This window comes from Oncorhynchus tshawytscha, linkage group LG07 (assembly GCF_018296145.1).
Source record: "Oncorhynchus tshawytscha isolate Ot180627B linkage group LG07, Otsh_v2.0, whole genome shotgun sequence".
In the NCBI taxonomy this organism is placed as follows: Eukaryota; Metazoa; Chordata; class Actinopteri; order Salmoniformes; family Salmonidae; genus Oncorhynchus; species Oncorhynchus tshawytscha.
In genome coordinates this window covers 29,067,954-29,083,826 of record NC_056435.1, presented here as the reverse complement: position 1 = coordinate 29,083,826, position 15,873 = coordinate 29,067,954, and the positions used below count along the sequence as shown (strand labels likewise).

Here is a 15,873-nt window from a genome sequence, read left to right as displayed (position 1 = left end):
GTCTGTGATTTATTAAGAATTCAAGGCACACTTAACCAGCATAGCTACCACAGCGATACGCCATCCCATCTGGTTTGCTCTTAGTGGGACTATCATTTGTTTTTCAACAGGACAATAACCCAAAACACCTCCAGGCTGTGTAAGGGCTATTTTACCGGGAAGGAGAGTGATGGAGTGCTGCATCAGATGACCTGGCCTCCACTATCACCCGACCTTAACCCAATTGAGATGGTTAGGGATGAGTTGGACCGCAGAGTGAAGGAAAAGCAGCCAACAAGTGCTCAGCACATGTGGGAACTCAAGACTGTCGGAAAAACATTCCTCATGAAGCTGGTTGAGAAAATACAAAGAGTGTGCAAAGCGGTCTTCAAGGCAAAGAGTGGCTACTTTGAAGAATCCAAAATATAAACTGTTGATTTGTTTAAGACTTTTTTGGTTAATACATGATTCCATATGTGTTATTTCATAGTTTTGATGTCTTCGCTACTATTCTACAATGTAGAAAATAGTCAAATTACAGAAAAACCCTGGAATGAAGGAGTAGGTGTGTCCAAACTTTTGACTGGTACTGTATGTGTAGTTCTACGACAGCCACCTCAGAAACATTCAATTAAAAGTTAATCTGACGTCTGACTGCTCTCCCAGTCTTAATCGCCCAGCAGGAGCTGCCTCATCTGAGATTAACAACCCACTGCAGTCACTATAACATAACAGAGAGAGGGAGCAAAGAGATATACAGACAGAGAGAAAACGCAGTAGAGTAAGACTAGAGGAAGTGGAGAGAGAAAATGGAGGTGGAGAGGAAAAGAGAAGGAAATAGGAAGAGGAAAAGGGGGAAGAGCGAAAGGAAAGCCAGTGAGGATAGAGGGGGAGAGGAGTGATCCTAAACTAGCCAGATTAGTGTCTGAGAGACAGACATAAGGAGATGTTTAACGTCTGTCATAGGTCTTATAGGTCTCTGTCTGTCACCAGCCTTTTAGACTGGATGTCTGCTCTAAGTATTATAGTTGTCTGTCTGTCTACCATGGATAACAGAAATAATCTTCTTCGCCACTTCCTGTTGAACTCGGAATGAGGGAGAGCTCAGTTTGTTGTTTTGGGAAGTTTTGAAAATTTTATTGAAAAAGATTGGTTACTAGCTAGCTACCCTTGTTGTTGTTTTCAATCTTCCTTGTGATCTGCCCTGTCTGGGACCTTGAAGAGTAACAGTGTAACCTACGTAACAGTGTAACCTACATAACCTATGTAGAATCTCCACATGAGACCTGGATGGAGTCTGAGGACAAAGTGAGCCAAATGACTGAGAAACTGAGAAACTGAAGATGGATCACAGGAAGATTGAGGTGGAGCGCACACAAAGGACTGGAAAACCCACCACCGGCCCAGGTGACAGGCCCAGGACGATAGTAGTCAAGTACAAGGTTCACAAAATCAATAACTTGCTAACATCAGATAAGATTCATATACAGTGCCTTGCGAAAGTATTCGGCCCCCTTGAACTTTGCGACCTTTTGCCACATTTCAGGCTTCAAACATAAAGATATAAAACTGTATTTTTTTGTGAAGAATCAACAACAAGTGGGACACAATCATGAAGTGGAACGACATTTATTGGATATTTCAAACTTTTTTAACAAATCAAAAACTGAAAAATTGGGCGTGCAAAATTATTCAGCCCCCTTAAGTTATTACTTTGTAGCGCCACCTTTTGCTGCGATTACAGCTGTAAGTCACTTGGGGTATGTCTCTATCAGTTTTGCACATCGAGAGACTGACATTTTTTCCCATTCCTCCTTGCAAAACAGCTCGAGCTCAGTGAGGTTGGATGGAGAGCATTTGTGAACAGCAGTTTTCAGTTCTTTCCACAGATTCTCGATTGGATTCAGGTCTGGACTTTGACTTGGCCATTCTAACACCTGGATATGTTTATTTTTGAACCATTCCATTGTAGATTTTGCTTTATGTTTTGGATCATTGTCTTGTTGGAAGACAAATCTCCGTCCCAGTCTCAGGTCTTTTGCAGACTCCATCAGGTTCTCTTCCAGAATGGTCCTGTATTTGGCTCCATCCATCTTCCCATCAATTTTAACCATCTTCCCTGTCCCTGCTGAAGAAAAGCAGGCCCAAACCATGATGCTGCCACCACCATGTTTGACAGTGGGGAGGGTGTGTTCAGGGTGATGAGCTGTGTTGCTTTTACGCCAAACATAACGTTTTGCATTGTTGCCAAAAAGTTCAATTTTGGTTTCATCTGACCAGAGCACCTTCTTCCACATGTTTGGTGTGTCTCCCAGGTGGCTTGTGGCAAACTTTAAACAACACTTTTTATGGATATCTTTAAGAAATGGCTTTCTTCTTGCCACTCTTCCATAAAGGCCAGATTTGTGCAATATACGACTGATTGTTGTCCTATGGACAGAGTCTTCCACCTCAGCTGTAGATCTCTGCAGTTCATCCAGAGTGATCATGGGCCTCTTGGCTGCATCTCTGATCAGTCTTCTCCTTGTATGAGCTGAAAGTTTAGAGGGACGGCCAGGTCTTGGTAGATTTGCAGTGGTCTGATACTCCTTCCATTTCAATATTATCGCTTGCACAGTTCTCCTTGGGATGTTTAAAGCTTGGGAAATCTTTTTGTATCCAAATCCGGCTTTAAACTTCTTCACAACAGTATCTCGGACCTGCCTGGTGTGTTCCTTGTTCTTCATGATGCTCTCTGCGCTTTTAACGGACCTCTGAGACTATCACAGTGCAGGTGCATTTATACGGAGACTTGATTACACACAGGTGGATTGTATTTATCATCATTAGTCATTTAGGTCAACATTGGATCATTCAGAGATCCTCACTGAACTTCTGGAGAGAGTTTGCTGCACTGAAAGTAAAGGGTCTGAATAATTTTGCACGCCCAATTTTTCAGTTTTTGATTTGTTAAAAAAGTTTGAAATATCCAATAAATGTCATTCCACTTCATGATTGTGTCCCACTTGTTGTTGATTCTTCACAAAAAAAATACAGTTTTATATCTTTATGTTTGAAGCCTGAAATGTGGCAAAAGGTCGCAAAGTTCAAGGGGGCCGAATACTTTCGCAAGGCACTGTATTAGCCATTTCTGAGACTCACTTACATAATTCATTTGATGATACAGCAGTACAGTGCCTTGCAAAAGTATTCATCCCCCTTGGCATTTTTCCTATTTTGTTGTATTATAACCTGTAATTTAAATGGATTTTTATTTGGATTCCATGTATTGGACATACACAAAATAGTCCAAATTGGTGAAGTGAAATTAGAAAAATAACTTGTTTCAAAACATTCTGCAAAAATAAAATGGAAAAGATTTGCATATATATGTATTCACCCCCTTTTCTATGAAGCCCCAAAATAAGATCGGGTGCAACCAATTACCTTCAGAAGTCACATAATTAGTTTGATTACACACGGGTGTACTTTACGTGTCACATGATCTGTCACATGATCTCAGTATATATACACCTGTTCTGAAAGGCCCCAGAGTCTGCAACACCACTAAGCAAGGGGCACCATGAAGATCAAGGAGCTCTCCAAACAGGTCAGGGACAACGTTGTGGAGAAGTACAGATCAGGGTTGGGTTACAAAAAAATCTCTGAAACTCTGAATATCCCACGGAGCACCATTAAATCCATTGTAAAATTTTTTGAAAGAATATGGCACCTGCCAAGAGAGGGCACCAAAACTCACAGACCAGGCAAGGAGGGCATTAATTACAGAGGCAACAAAGAGACCAAAGATAACCATGAATGAGCTGCAAAGCTCCACAGCGGAGATTGGCGTTTAGGACCACTTTAGAGCCCAGCTCTGTGGAGTGTGCGGCTTACAGAAGAGTGGCCAGAAGAAAATGCCATTAATTGAAGAAAAAATAAGCAAACACGTTTGGTGTTCGCCAAAAGGCACGTGGGAGACTCCCCAAACATATGGAAGGTACACTGGTCAGATGAGACTAAAATGGAGCTTTTTGGCTATCAAGGAAAATGCTATGTCTGGCTCAAACCCAACACCTCTCATCACTCCAAGAACACCATCCCCACAGTGAAGCATGGTGGTGGCAGCATCATGCTGTAGGGATGTTTTAGGGACTGGGAAACTGGTCAGAATTGAAGCAATGATGGATGGCGCTAAATACAGGGATATTCTAGAAGGAAACCTGTTTCAGTCTTCCAGAGATTTGAGACGGGGACGGAGGTTCACCTTCCAGCAGGACAATGACATACTGCTAAAGCAACACTTGAGTGGTTTAAGGGGAAACATGTAAATGTCTTGGAATGGCCTAGTCAAAACCCAGACCTCAATCCAATTGAGAATCTGTCGTATGACTTAAAGGTTGCTGTACACCAGCGGAACCCATCCAACTTGAAGGAGCTGGAGCAGTTTTGCCTTGAAGAATGGGCAAAAATCCCAGTGGCTAGATGTGTCAAGTTTATAGAGACATACCCCAAGAGACTTGCAGGTGTAATTGCTGCAAAAGGTGGCCCTACAAAGTATTTGACTCGGGGGGTTCAAGTTCTGTTTTTTTTAAACGTATTTCTTGTTTGTTTCACAATAAAATATATATTTTACATCTTCACAGTAAGTAGGCATGTTGTGCAAATCAAATGATACAACCCCCCCCCAAAAAATCTACTTTCTTGGGGATCTGAATATTGACAGGTTTTCATCTAGCTATCTGCTCAAGAGGAAGCTTCTTACTGTAACCAGTGCCTGTAATCTGGTACAGGTTATTAATCAACCTACCAGGGTATTTACAAAGACTACAGGAACAAGATCATCCACATGTTTCGATCACATTTTTACTAATGCTGTAGAACTTTGTTCTAAAGCTGTACCCATACCCATTGGATGCAGTGATCACAATATAGCTGACTTTGGAGTACTTTAAATGAAATTATGGGCAGAAAGACAAATTCAACTCCATCTTTCATCAAATCAGATGGCTTATTCATGACAAAACCATTTGATGTTGCCAATTATTTTCATGATTACTTCATTGGCAAAGTGGGCAGACTTAGGTAGGAGATGCCAACAACGAACAGTGAGCCATAGTGCTCATGTATGTAAAAAAACGAATAATGAAAGAAAAACATTGCAAGTTTGAATTTTATATTTTTGTAAAGTTAGTGTGTGAGACGTGGAAAAATGATTGTTCTCGATCAATAATGACAAACCTCCTGGCATTGACAACATAGATGGAGGACTGTAGCGGACTCTATAGCTACTCCTATCTGTCATATATTTAAGCTGAGCCTAAAGGAAAGTCTTTGTCCTCAGGCCTGGAGGGAAGCCAAAGTCATTCCGCTACCCAAGAATGGTAAAGCGGTCTTTACTGGTTCTATCAGCACATCTTGTCTTTAGTTTGGTCTGTTTGCATGTTGAAGGGGTCTGTCGTCCACGATCATTCACTACTAGAAAGATGAGTGAACCATTCCTTCACTTCATTTTGTTATAACATCTTTAGTCTAACAGACATTTACGTGACACCCAGAATACATTGTATTATGTCAACAAACATAGTGACACACATAGTTGGCAAATAGCTTACCATTAGCTCATCATAATCAGTACAACCTTCAAAAAAGTATTTTACACACATCATAGTTGTCCATTGCAATCTATTCAAAAATCAGAATGCATGATTTGCCACCAGTACTTCAAAACATATGAATAAAAGAGTAAACACATTATGCAGAAAATAAGGCACTTAGAAATAATAATTTTTGACAAAGTAAGGAAAACAACAATGAAGGCAATGCGAGCGCCAACCAAAAAATGAGCCAGGGGGAAAAGGTTTGTGCAAGACTGTGCAAATGTCTGCATACTTGATCTGCGGAAACACTGGGAAGTGCTTGGACTCCCATCAAAGAGAGACATTTGTCCAGCTCAGTAAAGCTTCAAACAAATTGGCAACAGTGAAATGGGCTCCTTCTCTGTGAATTAATGAGGAGGTGGAACACACCACAATTCAAACTGTTAGAAAATAAAACTTGTTGGAAAATAATGAACTGTTGTGTTGCGTAACAATCACATTTTGGAACACTGACATCACCTGCTTAAAACAACTCACACTGGGGCAACCGTTAGAAATATTTGGAACACTAGTGAAAAGGTTAAATGGAAGCTTCTCTAAAGTCAAACATGTAAAGCGTGGTGTACTGCAGGGCAGCTCTCGAGGCCCTCATCTTTTTTCTATTTTTATCAATGACTTGCCACTGACATTAATCAAAGCATGTGTGTTCATGTATGCTGATTATTCAACCATATATGCATCAGCAACCACAGCTAATGAAGTCACTAAAACCCTTAGCAAAAAGTTGCAGTCTGTTTTGGAATGGGTGGCCAGTAATAAACTGGTCCTGAACATCACTAAAACTAAGAGCATTGTATTTGGTACAAATCATTCCCTAATTCAAGACCTCAGCTGAATCTAGTCATGAATGGTGTGGCTGTTGAACAAGTTCAGGAGACTAAATTACTTGGTGTTACCTTATACCATAAGTCTGTTGGAACACAGAACTAGGGATGAGAATTGTGCTGCAGGCCATATGATTCCCAGGAAGTGCTCTTCCAAGAGGAGTAAACAGAGGATTATTTCTATAGGCTATAAATTTAACAATACCAACAAAGACAGAACACTTGAGATAAATTACAGAGTGAGAAAAGAGAGAACGATGGTTGTTTATCGGTATGAAAGTCTCGGCCACAGTTCCCTGTTATTAGCTGTGTGTGTGTGTGTGTGTGTGTGTGTGTGTGTGTGTGTGTGTGTGTGTGTTTTAAAACTACACTGACCTAAAGACCCAGCCATAATCTTTTTTTAGCTTGAGGGGCCAAGTTCATTACCACTACAAATACCCCCAAACACACCATTCAACCCTTGTTCCCTAGCCAAGAACTCCTCCCTCTCCATCGTTCCTGTCCATTGATAATGCATTTTGTGTGGCTTCAGTTAAAGACCAAGGATGGTTAAAGTAAGAAACTGTACACACACACACACACACGATTAATATATAAAGAGGGATTAGTGTGTCTATCCCAAACTGCTCTATGAGATTATAACCTGCATGTTATGGAGATTATAAATAATTGCACTATATGGATGTAGAATAAAGCACTGTCAACAACTCCACACATAACACTCAGTTGCTGGAGTGTTGATCAGTAGCTATAGCGTGTCTCTGGTCTCGCTCCAGTGAGCTCCTGCTGATAGCACATTAAATCAGAGAGCACTGCAGTACTGGGATCCCTCTCTCTCTCCCCTTCTCCTTTCTCATTCCTCTATCCCTCATCCACTCATTTACTCTCCCTCCTCCCTCTCTCTATTCTTTTCTCCCCCTCTCCTCCCCCCTCCCTCCCATTTTGTCCTCGACTCTAACTATCCTCTCGCTCTCGCCCTGTTCCCTCGCTCTCTCCCCTTTATGTCCTTTCTCCTCATCAACACTTCTCCTCCTTTCTTCCTCTAGCTCTTTTCACTCTGCTCCGCTCTTCCGTTCCAGTCTTCATCCCATCCAATTCATCTTCTCGCGCGCTCGCGCTACCGCCCCCCCCTCATTTATAGCGAAGTCCTCTGCAGTCACAGCTTCCCCATGACAGAGTGCTGCTGACACACTGCCTGCTCAGCACGCACACACACCACAGAAAGTGCCAGGTAAAACACGCTTGCTAACCCTCTGCAGCCCAGAGCAGTGCAGGTGTGTGTTATATCATTCTAATCAATGACCTGCTCTCTCCTCTATGCACCGGGTAGGACAACTCAACTATGTCATCGGAGCATGCTGACATAGCACATACATAGGGCCTACTTAGGGCCTTCATAGGACAGAGAACGAGTGGAGGAGGTCATGGAAGAGTCAGTGGCGGATTGTTGTTGCACTGTGGATCTAGAGCAGAAAGTAGTGTGAGGTTGTGTGTGTGAGAGAACAATTGTGGTAGAGTAGCCTACAGTAAGACTAAATGTAGGGCAGATGACACCTGAGCCATGTCTGTTTACCCCTCTTGTTAAAACACACACACACACTATGAAGGCATGGGCCCCAGGTGGTGAGGGTAGGTAACAACATCTCCACCCTGCTGATCCTCAACACTGGGGCCCCACAAAGGTGCATTCTGAGCCCTATCCTGTACTCCCTGTTCACCCACGACTGCGTGGCCATGCAAGCCTCCAACTCAATCATCAAGTTTGCAGACGACACTACAGTGGTAGGCTTGATTACCAACAACGACGAGTTCAGGAAACAGCAGAGGGAGCACCACCCTATCCACATTGACGGGACAGTAGTGGAGAGGGTAGTAAGTTAGGTTCCTTGGCGTACACATCACGCACAAAGTGAATTGGTCCACCCACACAGACAGAGTGGTGTAGAAGGCGCAGCAGCGCCTCTTCAACCTCAGGAGGCTGTAGAAATTCGGCTTGTCGCCAAAAGCACTCAAACTTTTACAGATGCACAATCGAGAGCATCCTGTCGGGCTGTACCACCGCCTGGTACGGCAACTGCTCCGCCCACAACCGTAAGGCTCTCCAGAGAGTAGTGAGGTCTGCACAACGCATCACCGGGGCAAACTACCTGCCCTCCAGGACACCTACACCACCCGATGTCACAGGAAGGCCATAAAGATCATCAAGGACAACATCCACCCGAGCCACTGCCTGTTCACCCCGCTATCATCCAGAAGACGAGGTCAGAACAGGTGCATCAAAGCAGGGACGAGAGACTGAAAAACAGCTTCTATCTCAAGGCCATCAGACTGTTAAACAGCCACCACTAACATTGAGTGGCTGCTGCCAACACACTGACTCAACTCCAGCCACTTTAATAATGGAAAAATTGATGTAAAAAATGTATCACTAGCCACTTTAAACAATGCTACTTAATATAATGTTTACATACCCTACATTACTCATCTCATATGTATATACTGTACTCAATACGATCTACTGCGTCTTGCCTATGCCGTTCTGTACCATCACTCATTCATATATCTTTATGTACATATTCTTCATCCCTTTACACTTGTGTGTCTAAGGTAGTTGTTGTGAAATTGTTAGGTTAGATTACCCGTTGGTTATTACTGCATTGTCGGAACTAGAAGCACAAACATTTCGCTACACTCGCATTAACATCTGCTAACCATGTGTACGTGACAAATAAAATGTGGGCACACACATGCCATCCCCTACCCTCCAGAGCAGTCACACGTCCAGATAACTGTGACCAAAAATACCCCCATACAGATGTGACAATGGCAGATGTCCTACAGTAACAGTACTGACACGTTCACTGCAGTAGGCCATGATTATTACGCACACACATACGAAACACTGTTAACTCCCTAAACTAACTTTGTCCGCTCACATCATGTCGCTCTCTCTCTCTCTACACCTCTCTCGCTTTAATGGGCTTTATTGGCATGGGGAAAATATGTTGACGTCGCCAAACCAAGCGAAATAGATAATAAACAATCCAAAAGCTGTGCTTGCAACTCTGGCTGTGACACAGAGGCGAGGGAGGCTGGAGGAGGAGAGGGGGCCAGGGAGATGAGGCTGGGAGGACAAGATAATGAGGTTTCCATAGGAGGCTGCTGGCTGCAGCTCTGAATGCTTGGCAGAGTCACACTAACACGCTCTCTCATACACACACATACAATTTCTCTCTCTCTCAGAAGTGTACATATGTAGATGCTCTACAGACTCTCAATAACATTTCAACTATTTACTATCCCTGTCCCTAGCCCTTATCCTAAACTTAACCCTTTTCCTAATCCGAACCTTAAAGCAAGCAGTTGTTTATCAACATGTAGCCTAGTTTGTTGATAGTATGACCATCTGTAGAGCATCTACAGATGGGCTATCCAGACTATCCAAATAAAGTGTGACCAATTGCTATTCTAGTCATGGCCTGACAATGCCCTTCACATTAATCCGGTCACAACAAGAGCCAGCAGCCTCCACCTTGGAATGAGGTCGATATCCAAGCATCAACGCCAAACCATGACGTCACAGCACACCCGTCAAAGCAATTATGCTATACTAACATAAAAGCAAATCAACCACAAACCATCTCTATCATCTTTCAATATATAAATGTAAACATTGTTTTAAAACAATTTAAATATAATACATAGAAATGTTGTGGGACAATAGTAGATGAAGAATCAATATTTTTTAGATTGAGTATTTATTGGGTCATTATGTCAGTATACTATGTATGTTTGTAATAGTGTATATGTGAAAATGTGTTTGTATTATAAATTGTATTTAAATTTTTAAGGACTCTTGGAAGATTAGTCCAAATGGGGACTAAAAGAGATCCAAATCAAATCATAATCAAATCATCTGGTAGTAAAGCAACAGATGGCAAATCTTCCTCTGGCAGAAGTGGGAATTTATTTGTATTCTACTGTCATAGCCTAGAGGCTGGCCTACCCTACTTACTTTTACACTTGAGCGCCTGCTGAACACTGATCCGCTGGTTACAGACGTCGCACCAGTCCCGAGTCACGGTTCTGGTCCCAAACGTGTGGCCCTCTCCTGTCTCCGACCGCACGCGCGCGTCCTCCTGCTCCTGGGGGCCAAATATTGACCAGACCTCCCTTCGGTGGGATTCTGTGCGCGCGAGTTTAACGACCCCGGTCCTTCCCTGTGTCAACCGCTCCAGCGGTGGTCCCCCGGTGTCCCCTTTGGTCACCAGCCTGGTGGTCTGACCATTGGGGCTGTGGGATGCGCGCCTTCTGACCGGACGGTCCCGATGTGAGTGTGCTCCCATGTGTCCGTTTGTTGGCGCGCTTGATCTGTCACACTTGACGTCTGTCATCTGTGTGTCAGCTGACGTGCTTGACATAACATTTGTAAGGATCTTCAGGGAACTCCTTCGATCACGGGTTGAATCATTCCCGCTACCGCTCCGTCCGCTTTGACCAGTGTCCTTCTCCCTCGCCACTGTAGTGTCTCCACAGTCAGGGCTGCTGCTGTCGCTCTCTCTGTCTGAACTACGTGGCACCAGCACCGGCTGAGCCTCACGACTCACCCCGGGATCCCCCCCTCCTACCCCGGCTGCGGCTCCTTGTTGTCCCGGGGTCAGGGACGGGTTTAGTGGGGATGCTGTGACTGCTGATACCGCCGAAACCGAACCGCACTCCCGCGTCACCGAGCTCTTCCCGAGGATGATGTCCACGGAGGATTTCCACGGTAACGTTCTTTTATTCCTCCCGGCGGCCTTTAGTTTATGAAAGACTAGCTGGTGGTCGGGAGCCGGTCGATGTTGTCCTGGTCCTACCACACTCACTGAAGCCATGGCTCGGTGTATGTGAGTGCGTGTGTGCTGTGAATGTAAACTCTAAATTGAAGCACCAGCCAAGGCACGCATGCAGCTAGTGTGACGCCTACACTACGATGAATCTATAAACGTTTAAATGCCACCGGCTAGAGAGGCACGAGCACTCTTAAAGCGACCGCGCGCCTAATCCGGGGATTAATCGGTGATTTCTGATTTGGTGTGAGGCTAACCAGGGATTAAACTACTACTACTAACCTATTTCTAGGCCTACTGTTACAGAACTGCATGACAATGTAGCCGACCTGAGTTCGTATTTGAGTGTCTTATATTTTAAATACTTTTGTCTGTGTATTTGAATATTTTTTTTTAAATACAGCCCAAAACAATGACTTGTATTTAAATATTTGAATTGTTATGTGTAAAAAACGAATAGTAAAATAGTATTTTCTAAGTCAAATACTTATTTCCAATAATTTACAGAATAAAAATGTCTGACTGAGCCCAAAGACAAAAAAAACTGAGCTTTTTCTGTTGGATTTGACCTACATTGAATTTCTAAACACGGGGCTTCCCAGGCAGCGTCAGTGAGTGACATCATGTTACACTGTCATATTGAAGAGCCTGTGGGAGGTTGGTTCTAGCAATATTATAATGCAGTCTTAGGTACAATACAGAATAATGCAAACAGAAACAGAGGATAGCAAAATGTCTTTTAAATTACGGTGAGGAAAATTATGAAAATCTCCATGTCACAATACATCATCAGTGTTCTGAGAAACCATGATGCAGTGAGCTTGTCCCCACTTTCACTTTCGCATTCTGACTAGAGTATTTAGTTCATATTGTGATGAGTTCAGTGGTTTCTTGTTTGATCTGGGAAACTTCTCCCATTGTCAACTTACTCTTTGAAATCGGTCATCCTCAAACACGTTGGCACTGAGTACATTTAGGAGGTTGTACATATTCAGTACTTGCACAATGAAGTCACCGTGATGTCCTGAATATGAAAGTGTGTGTTGCGATGTGTTTTTGTAGTTATTGACCCGGTCTGATTCGAGAGGGAGGCAGTGGTTTGACTGTGAATTTCCCTGGATTCTCCCCAGTGCTGAAATGAAACATGTTTCACACAAGACAGAAGAAAACATAGCAATTAGATAAATGGTCCACAGACTATGCGCTGTCCGTGTTCTCTCTATATACATGGATTTCGGGAAGTATTCAGACCCCTTGACATTTTGATACATTACAGCCTTATTCTAAAATGGAAAAAATATATATAATCTACACACAATAACCCATAATGACAAAGTGAAAAACAGGTTTTCAGAAAAGTTTGCAAATGTGTTAAAAATAGAAAACAGAAATACCTTATTTACATAAGTAATCAGACCCTTTGCTACGAGGACTTGAAATTGAGCTCAGGTGCATCCTGTTTCCATTGGTCATCATTGAGATGTTTCTACAACTTGGGAGTCCACCTGTGGTAAATTCAATTGATTGGACATGATTTGGAAAGGCACACACCTGTCTATATAAGGTCCCACAGTTGACAGTGGATGTCGGAGCAAAAACCAAGCCATGAGGTCAAAAGAATTGTCTGTAGAGCGCATAGACAGGATTGTGTCGAGGCACAGATCTGGGGAAGGGTAACAAAACATGTCTGCAGCAATGAAGGTCCCCAAGAACACAGTGGCCTCCACCATTCTTAAATGGAACCACCAAGACTTCCTAGAGCTGGCCGCCCGGCCAAACTGAGCAATCGGGGGAGAAGGGCCTTGGTCAGGGAGGTGACCAAGAACACAATGGTCACTCTGACAGAGCTCCAGAGTTCCTCTTTGGAGCACTCCACCAAATCAGACCTTTATGGTAGTGGCCAGATGGAAGACATTCCTCAGTAAAAAGGCACAAGACAGCCAACTTGGAGTCTCCCAAAAGGCACCTAAAGACTCTCAGACCATGAGAAATAAGATTCTCTGATCATGACACCAAGATTGAATGCCAAGCCACACGTCTGGACGAAACCTGGCACCATCCCTACAGTGGATGGGGTGTGTCAAGGCAAGGGCTGATTTCAAGGTTTTACTGCTAACCGACAAAGCATTACATGGGCTTGCTCCTACCTATCTCTCTGATTTGGTCCTGCCGTACATACCTACACGTACGCTACGGTCACAAGACGCAGGCCTCCTAATTGTCCTTAGAATTTCTAAGCAAACAGCTGGAGGCAGGGCTTTCTCATATAGAGCTCCATTTTTATGGAATGGTCTGCCTACCCATGTGCGAGACGCAAACTCAGTCTCAACCTTTAAGTCTTTACTGAAGACTCATATCTTCAGTGGGTCATATGATTGAGTGTAGTCTGGCCCAGGAGTGTGAAGGTGAACGGAAAGGCTCTGGAGCAACGAACCGCCCTTGCTGTCTCTGCCTGGCCGGTTCCCCTCTTTCCACTGGGATTCTCTACCTCTAACCCTATTACAGGGGCTGAGTCACTGGCTTACTGGTGCTCTTTCATGCCGTCCCTAGGAGGGGTGTGTCACTTGAGTGGGTTGAGTCACTGATGTGATCTTCCTGTCTGGGTTGGCGCCCCCCCTTGGGTTGTGTCGTGGCAGAGATCTTTGTGGGCTATACTCGGCCTTGTCTCAGGATGGTAAGTTGGTGGTTGAAGATATCCCTCTCATGGTGTGGGGGCTGTGCTTCGGCAAAGTGGGTGGGGTTATATCCTTCCTGTTTGGCCCTGTCCACAGGGCCACAGTGTCTCCTGACCCCTCCTGTCTCAGCCTCCAGTATTTATGCTATAGTAGTTTGTGTCGGGGGGCTAGGGTCAGTTTGTTATATCTGGAGTACTTCTCCTGTCTTATCCGGTGTCCTGTGTGAATTTAAGTATGCTCTCTCTAATTCTCTTTCTTTCTCTCTCTCGGAGGACCTGAGCCCTAGGACCATGCCTCAGGACTACCTGGCATGATGACTCCTTGCTGTCCCCAGTCCACCTGGCCGTGCTGCTGCTCCAGTTTAAACTGTTGTGCCTTATTATTATTTGACCATGCTGGTCATTTATGAACATTTGAACATCTTGGCCATGCTCTGTTATAATCTCCACCCGGCACAGCCAGAAGAGGACTGGCCACCCCACATATGCTCTCTCTAATTCTCTCTTTCTTTCTCTCTCTCGGAGGACCTGAGCCCTAGGACCATGCCCCAGGACTACCTGACATGATGACTCCTTGCTGTCCCCAGTCCATCTCACCGTGCTGCTGCTCCAGTTTCAACTGTTCTGCCTTATTATTATACGACCATGCTGGTCATTTATGAACATTTGAACATCTTGGTCATGTTCTGTTATAATCTCTACCCGGCACAACCAGAAGAGGACTGGCCACCCCACATAGCCTGGTTCCTCTCTAGGTTTCTTCCTAGGTTTGGGCCTTTCTAGGGAGTTTTTCCTAGCCACCGTGCTTCTACACCTGCATTGCTTGCTGTTTGGGGTTTTAGGCTGGGTTTCTGTACAGCACTTTGAGATATCAGCTGATGTACGAAGGGCTATATAAATACATTTGATTTGATTTGATTTGAACCATTCAGAAAACTTTGCCATGCCTGAGTTGGCTTCATTGATTAGTGAATCAAAATTGTAGTCACTGGTAATGTCACGTTCTGACCTTTATTCCTTTGTTTTGTCTTCATTTAGTATGGTCAGGGCGTGAGTTGGGGTGGGCAGTCTGTTAATTTTTCTATTTCTGTGTTTGGCCTGATACGGTTCTCAATCAGAGGCAGCTGTCTATCGTTGTCCCTGATTGAAAACCATATTTAGGTAGCCTGTTTTCCTTGTGTTTTGTGGGTGGTTATTTTCAGTTTGTGTGTCTGCACCAGATAGAACTGTTTTGGTTTTCACTTTGTTGTTTTGTTTTTGAAGTGTTCAGTTTCATTAAAAGAAAAATGAACACTTACCACGCTGCGCTTTGGTCCTCTCCTTCTTCCACCTCTGAATGCTGTTACAGAACCACCCACCAAAAAAGGACCAAGCAGCGTGGTAACGGGCAGCAGCAGCAGCGGACGCAGGACTCCTGGACATGGGAGCAAGATCTGGACTATGTCATAACTTGGGAGGAGATAGACAGGTGGTCGGTCGACCCAGGGAGAGTGCCGGAGCCCGCCTGGGATTCTCTGGAGCAGTGTGAGGAGGGATACCGGTGAATGGAGTCAGCACAGCGGCGCAGAAGGAAGCCCGAGAGGCAGCCCCAAAAATGTCTTGGGGGGGCACGAGGAGTCTGGCGAGTTCAGGTAGGAGACCTGCGCCAACTTCCTGTGCTTACCGGAGAGCGAGAGGGACAGGCACCGTGTTATGCGGTGGAGCGCACGGTGTCCCCGGTGCGTGTGCATAGCCCGGTGTGGTACATTCCAGCTCCTCGTATCGGCCGAGCTAGAGTGGGCATCGAGCCAGGTGCCATGAAGCCAGCTCTACGCATCACGACTCCAGTACGTCTCCTCGGGCCGGCGTACATGGCACCAGCCTTATGCATGGCGTCCCCGATTCGCCAGCACAGCCCAGTGCGGGCTATTCCACCTCGCTGCACTGGC

General features: G+C 44.5%; 1 protein-coding gene across 2 annotated transcripts in view; it reads right to left on the bottom strand.

Moving 5' to 3' along the window:
- LOC112254331 (ras association domain-containing protein 5) overlaps positions 1-11,531 on the bottom strand; it is a 64,483-nt gene extending 52,952 nt beyond the window's left edge. For both annotated transcript variants that reach the window (XM_042324253.1, XM_042324254.1), the window contains exon 1: positions 10,458-11,531. In XM_042324253.1, coding sequence (XP_042180187.1) covers positions 10,458-11,316 — 859 coding nt within the window. In that variant the 5' untranslated portion in view covers positions 11,317-11,531. The remainder of the gene's footprint in view (positions 1-10,457) is intronic.
- Between the last annotated feature and the right edge of the window lie 4,342 nt (positions 11,532-15,873).